At 36.5% G+C, this 18,509-nt stretch overlaps 2 protein-coding genes across 2 annotated transcripts; both read left to right on the top strand.

Annotated features, from left to right (window-relative positions):
* Positions 1-8,748: 8,748 nt before the first annotated feature.
* Positions 8,749-12,773, top strand: LOC145562827 (putative fructokinase-7). Its single transcript, XM_081623234.1, has 7 exons — positions 8,749-9,009; positions 9,527-9,720; positions 10,334-10,546; positions 10,662-10,859; positions 10,976-11,113; positions 11,321-11,437; positions 12,370-12,773. Exons 1-7 carry the CDS (start codon positions 8,988-8,990, stop codon positions 12,496-12,498), a joined length of 1,011 nt encoding a protein of 336 aa, XP_081479360.1. The 5' UTR covers positions 8,749-8,987; the 3' UTR covers positions 12,499-12,773.
* Positions 12,774-13,335: 562 nt separating this feature from the next.
* Positions 13,336-18,027, top strand: LOC145562828 (uncharacterized). Its single transcript, XM_081623236.1, has 7 exons — positions 13,336-13,593; positions 13,673-13,704; positions 14,890-14,987; positions 15,269-15,351; positions 16,318-16,395; positions 16,476-16,574; positions 17,407-18,027. The coding sequence occupies exons 1-7, from the start codon at positions 13,504-13,506 to the stop codon at positions 17,677-17,679; spliced, it is 753 nt and encodes a 250-aa protein (XP_081479362.1). The 5' UTR covers positions 13,336-13,503; the 3' UTR covers positions 17,680-18,027.
* Positions 18,028-18,509: the final 482 nt, after the last annotated feature.

Genomic DNA, 18,509 nt, shown 5'->3' with positions numbered 1-18,509 from the left:
TGGCATGTTTGTTTTATTTTTTTGATTACCGGAATGCAATTTTTGATGAAGTGTATGGTATGCTACATTTTTACAGGTCAGGAAACATTGCTGCAGAGATGTCGAGAGATGGAAAACATCCAAGATACAAGCAATAGATAGTGCTACTCTAGATCAGATTTGTAAGATGTGTTCTAATATTTAAGCTCCCTTGCCAGATTATCAAGAATATTGAGTCATTAAAGAACTCATAATTGTACCTCAAAAATTTTTGTTGATCTTAAATTAGTGTCACAGTTTCTAAATTTAAATGTTTTGCTAACTACTTGGGGGTTGTTAAATGTTGAGTAATCTAACCATGGAATACATCTCTATTTTAAATAAATAATAACCATGAGGGTTCTTAAAATTATTGCTTTTTTCTTTAACAAAAATGGATGAATTTTTTTAAAACTTATGAGAAATAATTAGGGGTATTTAAAGCTTTGGATGATCTAATATGATGGTGTGTTCTATGTATTTCTCGATTATTAATTCTCTCTCAATTTATGTGTCCGAAAATCATTTTGGTTAAATGTGGAATAAGTTATTCGGTAAAGATTTTGGGAATCATATTCGCCGTCAAGAGTTTACGTTTTAGTCAAAATTGACATAAAATTAACAAAAAAAACTTTAATTTGCGTGTAAAAAATTGGCTCATACCATAAATTGTTCTATACATTAAGAGTTGGAGGGAAGGTAAGGGGGATAAATTCATAAATATAAGTTTAAAATTGGCTTTAAGAAAGTAGGAAATTTTTCTGAAAATGAGAAAAATATTAATTAGAGAAATCATAAAACTGAATAGAAGTAGGAATCCTAATTAGAGAAATCATAAAGCTGAAAGGAAGCAGATACAGAGTAAGCAAGAAGCTAGAAGAAGATTTCAACAATTAGATCTCAACAAACTCCTTTCATAAAAACAATGTTGTGATTAACCCTACATGGATTTGTGACAATTATGAGGAACTCAACTAATCAAAAACACCTTTTATAATGAAAATTTCAACGTTATGCTAGATTAAAATATAAGTAAGTGTTTTTAATTATGTTTATACAACCATACTAATAGATACCTTTAGAAAAAGAGGTGGTGGAATTGAAGCATGGGAGAGAGGGAAAGGGAAAGGGAGAGAGAGAGAGTGAAGGGGATGAGAATAAGAACAATGCGTTGAGAGAGGGAGGGAGCGAGCGAGGGAGAGAGAAGTAGAGAGAGAAAGAGGGGGAATGTGTGAAAGGAAGATGCTTTGAGAGTTGGAAGGTCAAGAGAGAGGAAAGAGAGAGCATGAGAGAAAAAAGGTCAGGGAGAGAGGAGATGAGAGAAGAGAAAAAAAGAGAACGAAGAGCTAGAAAGAACTTAAGAGATAGAGAAGGAGAGTGAGAGAAGGAGGGTCAGGAAAGAGGAATAGACGGGGATTAGAAGAGAGACAAATATATCGATAAAAATAGTAAGAGATAAAGTGAAACTGATAAAGAGAGAGGGGGGGCTAAGAGAATGAGCGAAATAAAGAGAATTCGGGTGCAATAGAAGGCCAGGGGGAGAGTAAGGCTAGGGGAGAGGGAGAAAATACAACCTATTAATTTTCACAACCTTTTAGAGGATGGAACAAGGACAAGAAAGATTATGAAACAAGAGTGAGAGAAAGAGTTTAGGTCAATAAAAGAAGGAATGAGTGAGAGAGGAGCAAGTCGACCAATAACTTTCAAATCCACAGAAAAAGAATAATTAAGACAAGGCAAAGGGAAAAGAAAAGGAAAAAGAGAAAATGACAATATAGGGCAACAAAGAAATGAAAAGATTGGACTTGTTCCTCTATCACTTGCTTCGTACCACCCTTTTCAAATTATCCTCTTTTTCCACTCATTTCCAATTTACTCTATTGTTCGAAACTAATAAGACACTTTGTAGAAAACGAGTGAGTAGTTATACTCTACTTAATACTTTAGAGATACATATTTAATTAACTACCAAATTCTAGATAACTTTACTTATTAAAATTGTTTTTCCATAGATATTTCTCCATCACAACTTTATCACAACTCCTTGTTACTACTTGTTATTACAAAACCCGAATATAGCCACGAATATCACAAAAACCAAACACAACTTAACCACGAATTTTATTTATCTTGCCGTCGGGGAGGGGGGCACGGAAGAGAGAGAGAGAGGGAGAGACGGTCACTCAATAAGTGCAAATTTGTGCTAAAAGAGGAGAGCGTATCCTAGGAGAGGAGAGACCTTGCTAAGAGTGGAGAGAACGGCTGGAAGAGAGGGAGGGAAGAGAGAGAGAGGGTAGGCTAAGAGAGGAGATATGGAAGAGAGAGAGAGAGAGAGAGAGAGAGAGAGAGAGAGAGAGTCATTCAATAAGTGCAATTAAGTGCTAAGAGAGGAGAGAGCATCCTAGGAGAGGAGAGACCTTGGTAGGAGTGGAGAGAACGGCTGGAAGAGAGAGAGAGAGAGGGGGCAGACTAAGAGAGAAGAGCTAGAGCATGCTAGGAGAGGAAAGGTTTTGGGAAAGAGAATAAAAGGAGAGGAAAAAGGGTCGGGAGAAGAGAGAGAGAACAAGGGGTAGGATGAGAAAGAAAGAGAGAAAGACAAGGGTCGAAAGAGAAACAAGGGTCGGAAGAGAAAGAGAGTGAAATAGATAGAGTGATAGAGAGAAAGAGGGAGAGAGAGAGAGAGAGAGAGAGAGAGAGAGAGAGAGTTATAAACTTTAGTACTAGCTACAGTTTTCAATAGAAAAACAACATTATACACATAGTCACTCGATTTTTTTTTTCTTAAAGAGTCTCACTAACAACAATACAATTCTTTCATATCTTTTACGTTTAATCCATTTTACATAACCTTAACCTTTAATATTGCACTTTTTTTTATTACTACTCATTATTATCACAATCATTTTAATACAAAGCTATTCGAAAATTATTTAAGTAATAAGAAATTGTATTGCGTTTTAAAATATATAATCCGTTCTAGATTACCTCACTTTTAATAATTGTTTATTCATAGATATATGTCCATAGAAACTTTTTCGCTACTTATTACTACTTACAAATTCATGTATCCTTGCTATTACAAAACCCGAACACAACCGCGAATATCACAAAAAAAGAACACATCCACGAATTGTACTTATCTTGCCGTCGGGGGGGCACGCGCAACGCGCGTGCTCCAACGACTAGTTTATTATAATTGTTAAAGTCAAGAAATATTAGAGAAAAAGCTTAGACCTTGTATTGATTATACGACATTATATAAAGATAAACTTGACATAAATACAATATTAACATATATAAAACCAACCGACTTCTAATAATAATGATTATGAAATGAATCTAATGCCATGGCAAGGGTAATAATCAATCAAATCATTAATAAAGGATATTACAGTCATTTTCTCTAGAGTATCAAAGCCGTTATTTTACAGCAATGATTAGCTAGATATTTGTGTCTTTTTGTGCTGTCATGTAATTGCTAGGAAGGTTCCTTGTAGCTGTTATTTTGTTTTCAGTGTAAGGGTATTCTTCCCTCTTTATTTTTGTTGTACATAAGCACACGGCACTGCTCTTCTGCTAATCAATGAGAAATGACTGAACATTCCCTCTGCTGATATTCTGCTCATACTTTCTCTCTGTCCTCTTGCACAATTGGTCATATTTTACTCTTTATGGTATCAGAGCCAGGTTGTGCAAAATCGGGACTAAGAACAGCAGACTTGGAATAGCATTCTCATTTGAATCCTCTGTATCTTTGCTGTAAATTTTTTCAGCTTCTTCTTTCTCTTCTCTTCTTTTCTTCCCTTTTCTGTAATCTGTTATGGCAGCTGATACAAATAGCCCTCTCTATCTGCATCCGAATGATGGGTAATACACAATAAGTGTTGATAAACTCACTGGAGCAGCAGATTACAGATCTTGGAGAAGATCCATGGAGATAGCACTCACAGCAAAGAAGAAGATTGGTTTTGTTCTGGGAACCGTTCTGAGATCTACTTATGCTCAAGACACTGTGAAAGCAGATCAGTGGGATACCTGTAACTCAATGGTAATTACCTGGATCCATGCTTGCTTATCTGACACTATTAAAAAATCTGTCTTGTATGTTAATAGTGCTAGAGAAACTTGGGTGCAGCTTGAAAAACGTTTTTCTATGTCAAATGGGTCTAGGAAGTATAAGTTGAATAGAGATCTCTATAATTTAAGGCAAAATAACAATCCTATAAATGTCTATTATACTAGTATGACTAGTTTGTGGGAAGAAATAGACTCAATGAATGCCTTGCCTGCTGTGACTGAAACTTCTGCTGAGATTAGAACTTTGTTGAACACAATATCAAAATATCAAGAAGAAAATAGGCTATTTCAGTTTTTGAATGGCTTGGATGATGTTTTTAGTGCTATGAGAACACAGCTTCTCATGTTGACACCTCTACCAACTGTTGAATCAGCATGCTCTATGCTGCAACAAGAGGAGAGCCAAAGAGAAGTGCTGAACTTGTCTAGCTCAGAACCCACTTTGTCAGCTATGTACAGTCGTGGTGGTGCTATAGTGCACACTAATTATGAGAACACTAGAGTCAGTCAGATGAATAGTGGTGAAAGAGTGATTGAGTGTAGTGCTTGTGGTGGAAAAGGTCATTCTCAGTACAAGTGTTGGACTGTTGTTGGGTATCCAAAATGGCATCACAAACACAAGAGTGGAAATGTGAAGCCTAGATCCAGATTTCAGGATCAGAAATGGAATAACAGGGCTACACCAAAGATTGCTGCTGCAGTTCAAACCTCAAACAGTAACTCAGGAACTGTAACTCTCACCCAGCAACAGTTTGAGCAGCTTCTTAAGGCTCTGCCAGGAGGTAGTGGGTCTAAAGACAGTGAAACTGATGAAGAATTGGATAATTCTTTCTCTGGTATGGTGTCTTGCAATGCTGCTGTCTCTTCCACAGATGAGTGGATAATAGACTCAGGAGCCTCTGATCACATGACAACAAACTTGAACATGGCTATTGATCCAAGAATGTGCAAAGAATGTCTTAAGATCAATTTGCCTACAGGTGATACAGCAAGAGTAACTCACTTGGGGACAGTTGAGCTTCCCAATTCTTTGTTTCTGAAAAATGTTCTAATTGTGCCAAATTTTAAACACAATCTTCTGTCAGTTCAGAAGTTGCTGAAGGATTCTCAATGTGAAGTGACATTTCACAAATCACACTATGTGATTAGGGATATGGTCACAAAGAAAATTAAAGGAATAGGGCAGGCTAGAAATGGTCTCTATTACCTTGTTGAAAGTGATATGAATCTGCTGTCAAGTGATTCTGAATCAGAGAAACACTCACATCACACAAGTCTGTCTGCAACATCTGAGACAAAATTGGTACCATTTTCTATATGGCACCATAGACTAGGGCATGCTTCCCTGGGAAAGCTCAAGCATATTGAGTGTGTGAAAAAGACAATCAAGGACAATACTCAAGTGTGTGTAACTTGTCCCATGGCTAAGTTTACAAAATTGCCATATGAATTGAGTGAATCTCATGCTTCTGCTCCCTTTGAACTAATTCACATGGACATCTGGGGTCCATACAGAGTGTGCACCAGAGGAAAATATAGATATTTTCTCACTATTGTGGATGATTACTCTAGAACCACATGGATTTATTTGCTGCAACAAAAATCTGAGTCTTTGTCTAAGCTTGAGATTTTTCAGAACTATGTCCAAAATCACTTCAACTGCAAAATCAAGTTTCTGAGATCTGATAATGCTCTTGAGTTTCATGATCAACATTGTCAGGCTTTCTTTGACAAGTTGGGGATCATTCACCAAACCTCTTGTGTTGATAGACCACAGCAGAATGCTAGAGTGGAGAGAAAACACAGACACATTCTTGAAATTGCTAGGGCTTTGAGGTTTCAAGCTGGGTTATCCTTGGAATATTGGGGTGATTGTGCTATGACAGTTGTTCATCTTATAAACAGGCTTCCTTCTTCTGTCTTAAACAACAAAACTCCATATGAGATGTTGTTCAAAAAGTGCCCTAACTATTCACATCTCAGAGTATTTGGTTGCTTGGCATTTGCAGCAAATCCAAGTATTGTAGCTAACAAGTTCAAACCTAGAGGAGTAACTTGTTTGTTCTTGGGATATCCTACAACACAAAAAGGATATAGATTGATGGAATTGGAAACAAAGAAAATATTTGTTTCCAGGGATGTGAAATTTGAGGAAACAGTCTTTCCTTTTCAAAAGGATTCTCTTGACAAATATATGAAACCTGTCCCTGGTGTTCTGAATCAGACTGAAAAATTCAGAAACTTGTTTGTTGATGAACAAACTGAAATGTGTGAGAATGAAGAAAATGATGCTGAGGAAGAACAATTCACAATCTCTCAGCAGCATTCTGAAAATGTAGAAACTGCAGGAAATTCTGAAGAAATTAGTCAAGAACCTCAAATAAGACAGAGTGGAAGACCAACAAAAGAACCAATCTGGATGAAAGACTATGTTCAGGTGGGAAAAAGGTCAAGACAGCCAATAGCAAATATGGCTGACACAATTGTAAAACCTGAGTTTTACTGTTTTATGTCCACTCTTGAAGGAAATAGTGATCCAGTTCTGTATAGAGATGCTGTTACCCAACAGCATTGGGTTGATGCAATGAATCATGAAATAGATCAATGTGAAAAAAATGGGACCTGGATAGTGACAACTCTGCCAAAAGGAAAGAAGGAGATTGGTTGCAAATGGATATATAAAACTAAGTATAAATCTAATGGTGAGATAGAGAAACACAAGGCAAGGGTAGTGATTCTTGGCTGCAGGCAACAATATGGGCTAGATTATGGTGAAACTTTTGCCCCAGTGGCAAAATGACAACTGTTAGAGCTTTGTTAGCAGTTGCAGCTATGAATGGGTGGTTCACAGCTCAGATGGATGTCACAAATGCATTCTTGCATGGTGACCTTGAAGAGGATGTGTATATGTCCATGCCTGCAGGATATTCTGGAATAGGCAACAGAATCACAGTGATTCTCAGGGAAATAATCCAAGCAAGAATACAACTCTTGTGTGCAAGCTGACAAAATCATTGTATGGGCTCAAACAAGCACCCAGACAATGGTTCAAAAAGCTGTCGACCTCTTTAGTATCTTTTGGATACACTCAGTCAAAGGCTGATTACAGCTTGTTCACCAGAATGCAGGGCAATTCTGTAACTGTGGTGTTGGTGTATGTTGATGACTTGCTGATTATAGGCAACAACCAGGAAGAAATTGCTAGAATCAAGAAAAAGTTGGCCTCTCATTTTCATATGAAAGATCTGGGGTCTCTTAGGTATTTTCTAGGCCTTGAAATTGATCATACTAATCAGGGCATTTTTATATCCCAAAAGAAGTACACAACTGACTTGCTGAGAGAAGAGGGGTTGTTGAATGTGAAACCTTTGAAGCTTCCCATTGATTCTCATTTAAAACTCTCTGCTGATAAAGGAACACCTCTCCCAGATCCTGCTAGATATCAGCAATTGTTAGGGAAACTGATCTACTTAACAATTACCAGGCCTGATATATCCTTTACAATTCAGTTGCTTAGTCAATTTATGCATTCCCCTACTTCAACTCATATGCAAGCTGTAAAAAGGTTGTTAAGATATCTAGCTGGCACTATCTCTCAAGGTGTGTTGCTTGCAAGCTCTTCTGCAGCAGAATTGGCTGCTTACTGTGATAGTGATTGGGCCAGCTGTCCAACCACTAGAAGATCCACAACTGGTTACTGTGTTTTGTTGGGAAAATCTCCTATATCTTGGAAAGCAAAGAAACAATCTCTGGTGGCTAGGTCTTCTGCTGAAGCTGAGTACAGAGCTATGGCTCTCACAGCATGTGAAGTGACTTGGATAAAGTCTTTGCTCAAGGACATGGGCATCAAGTACCTAGGGCCTGTGCTTTTGCACTGTGATAATCAAGCAGCATTGGCTATAGCTGCTAATCCAGTACTGCATGAAAGAACTAAGCATGTTGAAATCGATTGTCATTATGTGAGAGATATAGTGAACTCAGGGGATCTAATCACACAGCATGTGTCTTCACAGGATCAGTTAGCTGACATTCTCACCAAAGGTCTATCCATCAAACAACATCAAGCAATATTGCGCAAGCTGGGTGCTTTCTCTTCTACCAGCACACAGCTTGAAGGGGGGTAATAAAGGATATTACAGTCATTTTCTCTAGAGTATCAAAGCCGTTATTTTACAGCAATGATTAGCTAGATATTTGTGTCTTTTTGTGCTGTCATGTAATTGCTAGGAAGGTTCCTTGTAGCTGTTATTTTGTTTTCAGTGTAAGGGTATTCTACCCTCTTTGTTTTTGCTGTACATAAGCACGCTGCACTGCTCTTCTGCTAATCAATGAGAAATGACTGAACATTCCCTCTGCTGATATTCTGCTCATACTTTCTCTCTGTCCTCTTGCACAATTGGTCATATTTTACTCTTTAATCATCAATAACACATTTCTTTTGAAATGGTTTTTAATAAAATTATTTTCCAGTTGAAAACCGTTTTTCCACAAATACTACAAAATCGCAAATGATACAATCAATCATACAAAAGCAAAATAGAAGTGTGGTACATGCACAAACTAGCACGCCGCTGTTTTGTTGGTCAGCAAATTACTCTTTCCCCTGAAATAAAATCAAAATAAATTAAAATAAAATAAAATTAAGGGGGTTTGGTTTGGTCAATAAAGAATGCAACAATAACGGGGTATTACATTACATTTCTAATTTCATGAATCATCATAAATTCATACACAACCCAGATTTGTTTCTTACGACTCTCCAAAGATCCAACAACCTTCTCTTTCTCTCTGTCTCCTCTTTGCTGTACCAATAGCGTACCTTGTTCTTTTTTCTCTCTCTTTCTTCACCAAATTTTTCTCAACTACAAGGGTTTTATTGCTAACAATTTTTCATGGCTCATAATCCTTCTTCTGGTTGGTTTTTTTTTTCCTGCATTTTTCTGCTTAATTTGATTGTTTTGTTATTAATTATTGTTTAGTTTTGCTACTGTGAAGTGGGGTTTTCTTGCTAATCTTTTTGGTATCTTAATTTGCATGTTGAATATACTCGTGATTTTGACTGTTACAAATGATGATTTTGACAACTTTAAAATGGGTTTTATTAAGTTTGAATATGATGTTTGATTCTAGATCAGATCATCATTATGTTTGCTGTAATTAGTTGTAATGATTTTAAGAGAATTTGGTTATATGATGATCTGGGTTATTAGTTTTTCAGTTCAATGATCAGAAAATCTCTGTTTATTACAGCTAAAATGCTGTTAAAATGCGTAAATTCCACCAAATTCTGGTATTTGAGTTAGTAACAAATCAAGAATCTAAAGAACATGAGTCAGATATGATGTTTGTATGGAAAGATTTATGTTATAGCTCATAGATGAATGATTATTATGATCGTTTATGAGTTGGAGTATATGGGTTCTTTTGGTAGGTACAAATGGTAAAATGAAGGATGATAAACCACTGGTGGTTTGCTTTGGGGAAATGCTGATTGATTTTGTGCCCACGGCTGCCGGAGTGTCGCTTGCTGAGGCACCTGCATTTGCTAAAGCTGCTGGTGGTGCTCCTGCTAATGTTGCTGTTGGAGTATCGCGATTAGGAGGTTCCTCAGCTTTTGTTGGAAAGGTAGAATTACTGCAATTTGGTCCTTTGTGTACCTAATTCTGAATGTTTCTGTTTTTGGAACCTAGTTTAATGCTATTAGGAAACGAAATGAGTGAAGAGTTCATTGCTGATATATCCACATTGTTAACTGTGTTTGATGTTCATTTTTAGAGCACTAGGAGAAATATATATTTAGAGGCTAAAGTTCTGTTAATCAGAAAAACTTTCTTAGCTTTGCCTTATTTGAGCAACAGCAGATTTAATTTGTCCATGTTTTAATCACAGTCGAAGAAGCCGCTAAAAGAATGCTTCATGTTATCTGTCTAAGTATCTTATAGGGAAATGTTGGTAATCAGAAGTAATTTAGGATAATCAGAAGTAATTTAGGATAATCAGCTAATATATTACTCTTTGGCTCGCTGCACTTGTTATTAGGTTGATTCCAGTGTGGCTGTGTGTGGTTTCCAATGATATCTGATGAGCTGCTGCTCTCTATGTTTATGCTTTTCTGAGTGTTTTTAGGATTATTGCCACCTTGTATATTGATTGAACATAATCTATGCTCACGAAGCAAAATATATTTCTACTGCTCTCTATGTTTATGCTTTTCTGATTGTTTTTAAATTTTGATTAGGTGGGAAAGGATGAGTTTGGCTTCATGTTAGCTGACATTTTGAAGCAAAATAAAGTAAATAATTCAGGAATGAGATTTGATCCCGGGGCAAGGACAGCACTGGCTTTTGTTACTTTGAGAGCTGATGGAGAGCGTGAGTTTCTCTTTTTCCGCAATCCAAGTGCTGATATGCTCCTTCAAGAATCTGAGCTCGATAAAGACCTACTTGAGAAGGTGTGTTATATTGATGGTTGAATTTTTTACATTTTATTTCCCTCTAGAAACTTGCTTGTTTCTTCTGTGGCTGCTTGGGAATTGAACTCTTACTGTGACTGTAATCTTAATGTAGGCAAGGATCTTGCACTATGGTTCAATTAGCTTGATAGAGGAACCTTGCAGATCAGCTCATCTTGCTGCAATGAAAATTGTGAAGAAGGCAGGTGGTTTCCTTTCTTATGATCCCAATTTGCGAAAGCAATTATGGTCTTCAGAGGAAGCTGCTAGGGTTGGCATAATGAGCATATGGGAACAAGCTGATATGATTAAGGTATAAATTTTGGGAGGAAAAATCTTGAGGTTTTTTATATGAGCTGAAAAATTACTAATCTGCTAATCATGTTTAACTGTGCACATGTGATTTTAAGAATGTTATTTTTGCGGCAGGTAAGTGAAGACGAAATCACATTCTTGACTGGTGGTGAGGACCCATACGACGATAATGTTGTTATGAAGCTCTTTCATTCCAATCTTAAGCTCTTGATTGTGACTGAAGGGTCAGAAGGTTGCAGATACTACACTCAAGTAAGCAAGTTGATTAGGGCATTCTATATCTAGTATTAGTCCAATAATTCTCTTGAGATATCTTCTTTTCTGGTAATTGCTGCTTCATCTTTAAGCTAGCAAAATGCATGTAATTAACGTTACTCTTGGTGAAATGATTATGGAACCTTTAGCTTCTTAACAATATTTCAAACTGACAAGAATTTTAACTATGCCCTTATTTTGCAGACGTTTAAGGGTAGGGTTGGTAGTGTGAAAGTTAAACCTGTGGACACAACCGGTGCAGGTGATGCATTTGTGGGAGGATTTCTAAACATTTTAGCCTCTGACTTGAAATTATTGAAGGTAATTAATTGCAGGACATGAAAAATACTTTATCATGCTTCAATTTGCCCATTAGGGCTTTCGTGTACTGTGTTTAATTTTTAATGCATTTTGTGCTGTATATATGTATAATCATGTGCCGGGTATATCAGTATATTTCTGATGCTCAATAAATTAATGATGATGATGATGCAACTGCTCATAGTGGACATATGCATGGAGCAGGATGCTGGATGGGATAACTAGAACGATTTATTTATTCTCACTACCACACAAAACATACACTTGTACAGTATAAAAGAAGCTATATGGACCTTCCTATATACGCAAATGTGATGTAATGTTGTCAATGACAACATAATAAAATAATAATGTGAATACGGACAGGTATTTTTGCTTTAAGACATTAATTTTCTTCAGGATTGCCTATGACACATTTAGTTGATAGCAGATGCAGAGATGATCACTTGCAGCCTATGTTATTCTCCTTGATGATCTTGCTCTCTGCCTGTTATACACTGATATTCAAATACCTGTCACACATTAAATTTAATGCTATAAGTCCTACCTGTTTAGATTAAACTTTATACCCACTGAAAGGTCCAGTTGCTGATTAAGGATTTAAGGTTTCTTCTCATTTGTCTATTTCCCTCTGGGTCTCGGACCTAGCTGAGTATTTACATTGGAGGTAGCCTGTAGGTTGATTGAGACCAGCCCAACCTGGCTTATGAGCCAATTGGTGACCAGTCCCTTTTTATCTAGTCTGTCCCAACCAAGCCCTATGGTAGCTTGTCCGCGATCACATCTCTGTTCCTTTTCTCTTCTACTTGGTGCTGGCTGCTGCTGCCGCCTTGGTTTTTCAGTTAGATTAGCTTGATTGAATATAAATATGCAGTTTTGTGCAATTAGTTGGCAATCTGTATTGGAAAGTTCAGATTTAGCTCTTCTTGCAGGATGAAAAGCGGTTAAGGGATGCTTTGTATTTTGCAAATGCATGTGGTGCTGTTACGGTTACGAAGAGAGGAGCCATTCCTGGTTTACCAACAAGAGATGAAGTCCTTGAAATCTTGCAACAAGTGTGATACAAATTGTAGGCACATTCTTTTTTGAGTAATATTGTGTATTTGATGTAATTCTAGGCTGATAGTTTATCCCTTTTAGGGTGCAAAATATATACAGTAGTTCTTTTTGTTTCAAATTACTATAGCTTTTTCGGTTTTAAGTTGATAGGTTAATCCTATTTCAGACTGAGCAGAAGCTGTATCATCGCCAAGTTAATTCTTTTAGCTTGTTTGATGTTGGTGTATGATTGCATTGCACCATTACTTTCTGAATAAAAGGTATCATTCTTGTATTATATGTTTCGTAAAATGTTATTTTACAAAAACAGTATGGGTAGGACTGTAGGAGACTCTAGGAGTGCTGTTAATGCAATTGAGCGCCAATGAAATTTGCTGTTTTGTATGATACTCAATCCTATACGACTATACGAGTATTATCTTACTTTCTTACCTTATGAAAGTATTACATCTTACTTTCTTACCTTATGAAAGTATTACAACAATGTAATTGTGTTCGGAACTTCGGACACTTTGACAATTTGACAGTTTCAAAACTTTCATGAACTTCTTAAAATCACATTAGATCATGATCATGTAATAGTCGGAACCCAAACAGGAATTGTTAGCCAACAGGGGGAGGAAGTATTTTCACCATACACAAAATGGTCAAACATTTTAAATTGCTAACGGTATAGCAAGTTAGCAATCACAATCAAGTTCATGCATTGACAAGCGTGATATAAGAAAGTTGTAAAAAAAAAAAAAAAAAAAAAAAGGTTTGGCCATTGACCATCCGGATTTGATGTAATGATCCACGTGAAGTCTAAAAGCAGTTGTATTTCCCAAATCCCCATTATCAATCCAATTGCTGCATCACACTAATCTATCTCACTTGATCTTTCTTACGCTAACATTGTTACAGTTTTTACAATCTTCATTCATTCTTCTTCCCTTTCCATTAATCATAATTAATCACCAGATCTACCTCCATTTTTGTGTTCTTCCTGAAGATCCAAGAATTCAACAATGGCGAACAATGCTAATCCCTCGCTAATGTCGGAGATTGGCCCCGATGGTCTCTTTCGCGAAGCTCCTGTCATCGCTTACACTGAAAAGGTTTCTCTCTCCTCTCTTTTTTTCTTCCGGTTTTTTTAAGTCTCATTTTCTAATGTAAGGTTTTTGGCGTTGATGATAGATTATCGAGCAGGAAAAAGTTCAACTCCAGAAGTAAGTTTTGATTTTTTTTTTTTTTTTGTTGATTTTAACTCAATTAATTGCGTTATTGAGCATAATTCAAGTTGCTTTTGTGAAATGAGTGCAAATTGATCAGGAATTTGTGAAAAAATTGCGCACTTGTAGTTTGATTGTTCTACATTTGTTAGCGTTCGTTGAATTGAGTGATCAAGATTTGAGTAGTGATTACTATTCAAGATTTGTGCAGTGTTGCTTTGATTAATGACTTTGATTATGCTAGTGATCAATTTTCTTTTCAACATTTTGTGAAATGAGTGAAATTTGTGCTGAATTGCTGTAAAATTGAAATCATCAAATTATCACGTTTGGCTTATAAGTTTTGGTTTGAAGGCATCAATTACGCTGTCGACCAAACTTATTTTTAAATTAGCATTGCAAAATTAGTAAAAATTGTGCTGAAGGCTGTGGGAATTGAAAATCCGGAGTTTGCTGGATTACTACAGGGGATTAGCTTACTGTGTTGTTTACTCGTTTAGAGTCTTGACTCTTGAGTATCCAATGTTGAGTTATGAACAAAGCCAAGATTAGTACACTTTTACTTGCTAGTATCAGTAAAAAGTCAAGCCATTGAGCTAGCATCATCTTTGTCTTTTATCTTCCATAAGATAAGAATATAGTGTGCTAAAGGTTTTTGATCATTCTTGTATTATAAACCCAGTGAATTTGTGCTTGCAAATGAGTGAAAGTCATGTTGAAGACGGTGACAAATCTGACAATTGAATTCCTGAAGCTTATTACTATAAAGCATTGGCTACTTCATACGAAATATGTTGTTGTGACTCTTGTGAGACTATGAAGTATAACTTGCAAATACCAAACTGTAATTAGAGAAGTCACTGAGCTGGAATCATTTTTTTCTTTATGCTCTCCTGTGAGGAAGAGAATGAGGCTTTAGGCTTTTTTGTTGGTTAGAAGCTGTAGGCTTCATTGCTTCTGGTCTGTCTCAGCATGAGAAATCATGTTTCCTGACCGAATGTGCTGATTCTGCTGAATTATCGCCTTTATGAAAAGAGGAATAACATTAACCAGACGTGTATTGCATAGATCATGTATGCCATTGTTTTACCTTGTCATTTCTCGTTAGCAGTGTATTGTATATTGCTGCATCCTTGCATAAATGCTGGTCTTATTGAATCTTCTTTTTGCTACATTTGTCAGATATATAGAGGAAAATTATTCAAAAATTCGTGATGTTGAACGTGAATTTGCCAACCTTAATTTGGAGCTGAAACTTACGGCAGGATCAAAGCATGCAGGTTAGCTTGCTACATATATCGTTGACTTTAGTTTATTTGATTAGCCTTCCTCCTATCTCTATACATGTTCAGAATGGAATTAGTTTAAGAGATTGCATTAAATAAATGTAAAAAAAAGAGTAGACACCAAAGTAAAAACAACGTGAACTTGTGCATCTACCAACTGTTTACACCAATCAACTTGGAACATATGAAAATGGTAAAAAGAACAAACATTGTAGAATAGAGGCGGATTTTTTTGGGGGAAGGCTAAAAAGAAATTTATTTGCTGATATCTGCAGCATTTGAACACTTGAGAAAGAAGATTGAGCTTCAAAATGAGCAAATTAAAGCGGCTAAGATCAAGGAAGAACAAGCAAAAAAGGTTCTTACTTCTTTACTTGAGTTGGCAATTTATGTTGGCAGTGACACTGTTACTTGTTCTTCAGATCCTACCACCTCATTGGTTTATTATTATTATTTTTTGAGTCTGTAAGTGACCCTTTTTAATTATTAGATCATTTTTTTTCTGTCAATTTGTGAAAGAAGGATAAGATCATTCCATTGTTATCTGTGAATTACTGTATTATCCTGTTTGTTTGTGAGTTGTGACTAGACATTAGTTTGGAACTTAGACTCTGATAGATATTGCTCCAATTGGAAATCATGTTGGACTACCATTGGAGAACATATCTACATCTTATTTTGATTGATCGTTTGTCATCTAAAATTGTTGCAATTTGATTGCATTCATTGCTTTTGCACCATGGTTGCGTACTTGTGTATCTATGGGTTTACGAAAACAATATGAGGAAGAGAATGGATTATTATATGCTATTTTGTGACAACGTGGTTTGGGTGGATAAAACGGAAAGAGTGTTAATAATTAGTTAGAAATTTTGAAAAAAAATAATAATCTAAAAACGTTAGAATCACAAAGTTATTTAAAGCTTCCAACTGTGTTGAAAAAAATGCCTACTTGTAGTTATAGTTTTAGCAGGGTGGGATACCTCGCCCTTGCGATCAAAAGTTAAGCAAACATCTAATTAAGGAGACATTTATCTCAAAAGAATATGTGTGTTTGTGTTGGGGGGGGGGGGGGGGAAGTTTATACAATTTCCATATAAGAACTCCTTTTGTGTCTTTTCTCAAGATCAATAACAAGTTTCTTAAGAATCCTGTGAAATTTCACCGGTATACTGGATTGTTATCGCTGTCCTTTTTATTACTAGATTTGTGTACCAAATGCACCATATTTTGGAATATTTATACCATGTTGCTGTATCTGTGCGTTTGATTTGTGATATTCAATTTTACAAATTGTGTTGGCTAAATATTTTCTGAATGGCAGGTATGGGAGGCTGCTTTAAAAGTTGTGCAGGATGAGGAATTAGTTAAGCAGAAGCTATGTGAGGACCTGAACCAATTGGTATATCCATATATCTCATGTTTTATGTGCTTGAATACTTGTATATATGTGCTGTTTCCTGATGCCGCTATCTTTGCTAGGTCCAAGAAAGCAGTAACTCCCAGTATGCAAGACTTGAGCAGTTGAAAAGGCGGCTAGAAGCTTTGAATCCAGGAAGAGCGTCTACATCTATTATGCCTGTATGTTGTTTCCGATATGCACGTTGTTTGGAGATGTTGTTTTCTTTGTTGCTTAAAGGTTATCAAATGGCATCTGTTCACGGTCTTTGTTTTGCAGCACCTCTGTTCTATTGTTTTTGAGGATATTGCAAGACTTTAGATAAATTTCTGTTTCCTTTCACACAATCAAAATCAACAGGATTGTTGTTTCATTAGCTTGCTGGCCTAGTAAACATAAAGCTGCTCCCACTCTATTTCTGCTTCGATATAATTTTTATTTATTTATTTTGGGGGCCGGGGGGGTGGGGGGGGGGGGGGGGGGTGGGGGGGGGGGTGTTAGAGATTGGGTGAGTAATTGGAGAAGGTGGAAATCTGGCTTTGCTTCTATAATGACTCCTTTTGTGTAATTATACTGGTCAGATGTTCTTCGTCTGAGTTTCTCAATGAATTGTTGAATGTTCTTTATTAGAGCCATTAAACTGTTTCTCTAGAAGATATATAGGGTAGACTGCATGCAACAAATCAGTATTGTGGACTTATTGATCGCATCAACCAATCGAGGTTTGATTTATGGGATGCAGGGAAAATGTGTGCACTCTTTGCCTCCACATATGTAGAGTCATCCATTTTATCAGGGCTTTTGAAGGAGATAGAGTCGTATAATAAGTAGGAGTAGCAAAAATAATAGCAGAAATCAATATTAGTTCCATTAAAAATTTAAAACAACTGATATATGTGGTGTAGGTTTTGGATGAGGAAGCAGTATATATGTTCTACTTGTGTTGACAAAAGATGGATGATTTATGGGTGCTAAGACTGAGTTTCTGTTTGATGTTGTAATGAAATTTTGCAGGATAGCACGCCAAATAATGCATCAGCTGCTGCTTTGGTGCAAGAAGTAAATGGGGTGGTTTCAAATACTCCAAGTCAAGGAAATGATGAAACTCATGAAAGTGTACCTACTGTTAATGCTCATAATCAACCACCAAGTGCTGATGGAGAAGGAAGAGGGAAGAAGAAAAACCTATTGCAAGGAAAAGGAAGAGGAGTTGGGGCATTGTCAAAAGGGAGAGGGTCTGTGACTGGCTGGACTGGTGCTGGATTTGACGTGGATACTAGAAGTTGAGTGGATCTCAGTGGCATGTCAAGTTTTGTGATGAGAAAAGTGTCTTTGATTATGTGCAAAAGGTATTCTTATTTATTTTAGATTCTTTACATCCTGTTATAGGCTGGATTAGATCTTCATTTGTGAATAGTGATTGTCTCATTTACATTAGATTTTAGATGTTAGAATATCTGATTGCAGTTCAAACTCATATCAATAAAGTTAGCTGCTTAAGCAATTTGTCTTGTGAGTTGTGTTTATTGTTGGCTGTAGTTCATTTGTAAGTTGTGCTTTTCTGCTGGTCAGACTTATCTTGGGATGAATTCACCTTGATACTTCAGATCAATAATATTTTTTGCTTTTCTCTAATTTTGGTGCTTTTCTCATGAGCTTTGCTCTCACCGCGTTGTCTGTATATCTCCACCTTTAGGTCTATATAAGCCTTTATACAACTTTTTAAATCCAAATGATCATATATTGGCTGTAGCTCATTAAGTTGCACATGGAATGGGTAGCAACTTACAAGAGAGACATTTAGGCTGGCTAGCTAGACTAATTTGTTCTCACTTTTTATCAGCATCATGTTTGTAGGATGTTCCTGTGATTTCATCTTCAACTTTCTGTGTGCTTGATCTAAATCTTTCTTTTTCTCCAAACAGGGGGGATTTTGCAATTTGTTCTTGGGTGGTACTGAAGTTTCCAACTTTGTTAGTCATATAGTTCATTTGTAAGATGTAGGCATCATTGCAGCAAAACCCTCACGGCCATCCTTCAAACCTATAGAATTTAGTGAATACATATAGTCACTTCAGGATGAGCATAATAACTTGTGAGACTTTTGAACTTTCTAT

This window comes from Chenopodium album, chromosome 10, assembly GCF_948465745.1.
Source record: "Chenopodium album chromosome 10, dcCheAlbu1.1, whole genome shotgun sequence".
Lineage (NCBI taxonomy): Eukaryota > Viridiplantae > Streptophyta > Magnoliopsida > Caryophyllales > Amaranthaceae > Chenopodium > Chenopodium album.
This window is presented reverse-complemented; position numbering and strand designations above follow the sequence as displayed.

Bases quoted from the DNA above. Each gene is read 5' to 3' on its own strand.
- LOC145562828 (XM_081623236.1), top strand. From the start codon at position 13,504: ATGGCGAACAATGCTAATCCCTCGCTAATGTCGGAGATTGGCCCCGAT. The intron at 15,352-16,317 runs GTTCTTACTTCT...TCTGAATGGCAG, and splicing joins AGGAAGAACAAGCAAAAAAG to GTATGGGAGGCTGCTTTAAA. The intron at 16,396-16,475 runs GTATATCCATAT...TATCTTTGCTAG, and splicing joins GTGAGGACCTGAACCAATTG to GTCCAAGAAAGCAGTAACTC.
- LOC145562827 (XM_081623234.1), top strand. From the start codon at position 8,988: ATGGCTCATAATCCTTCTTCTG. The intron at 9,010-9,526 runs GTTGGTTTTTTT...TTCTTTTGGTAG, and splicing joins GGCTCATAATCCTTCTTCTG to GTACAAATGGTAAAATGAAG. The intron at 10,547-10,661 runs GTGTGTTATATT...ATCTTAATGTAG, and splicing joins ATAAAGACCTACTTGAGAAG to GCAAGGATCTTGCACTATGG.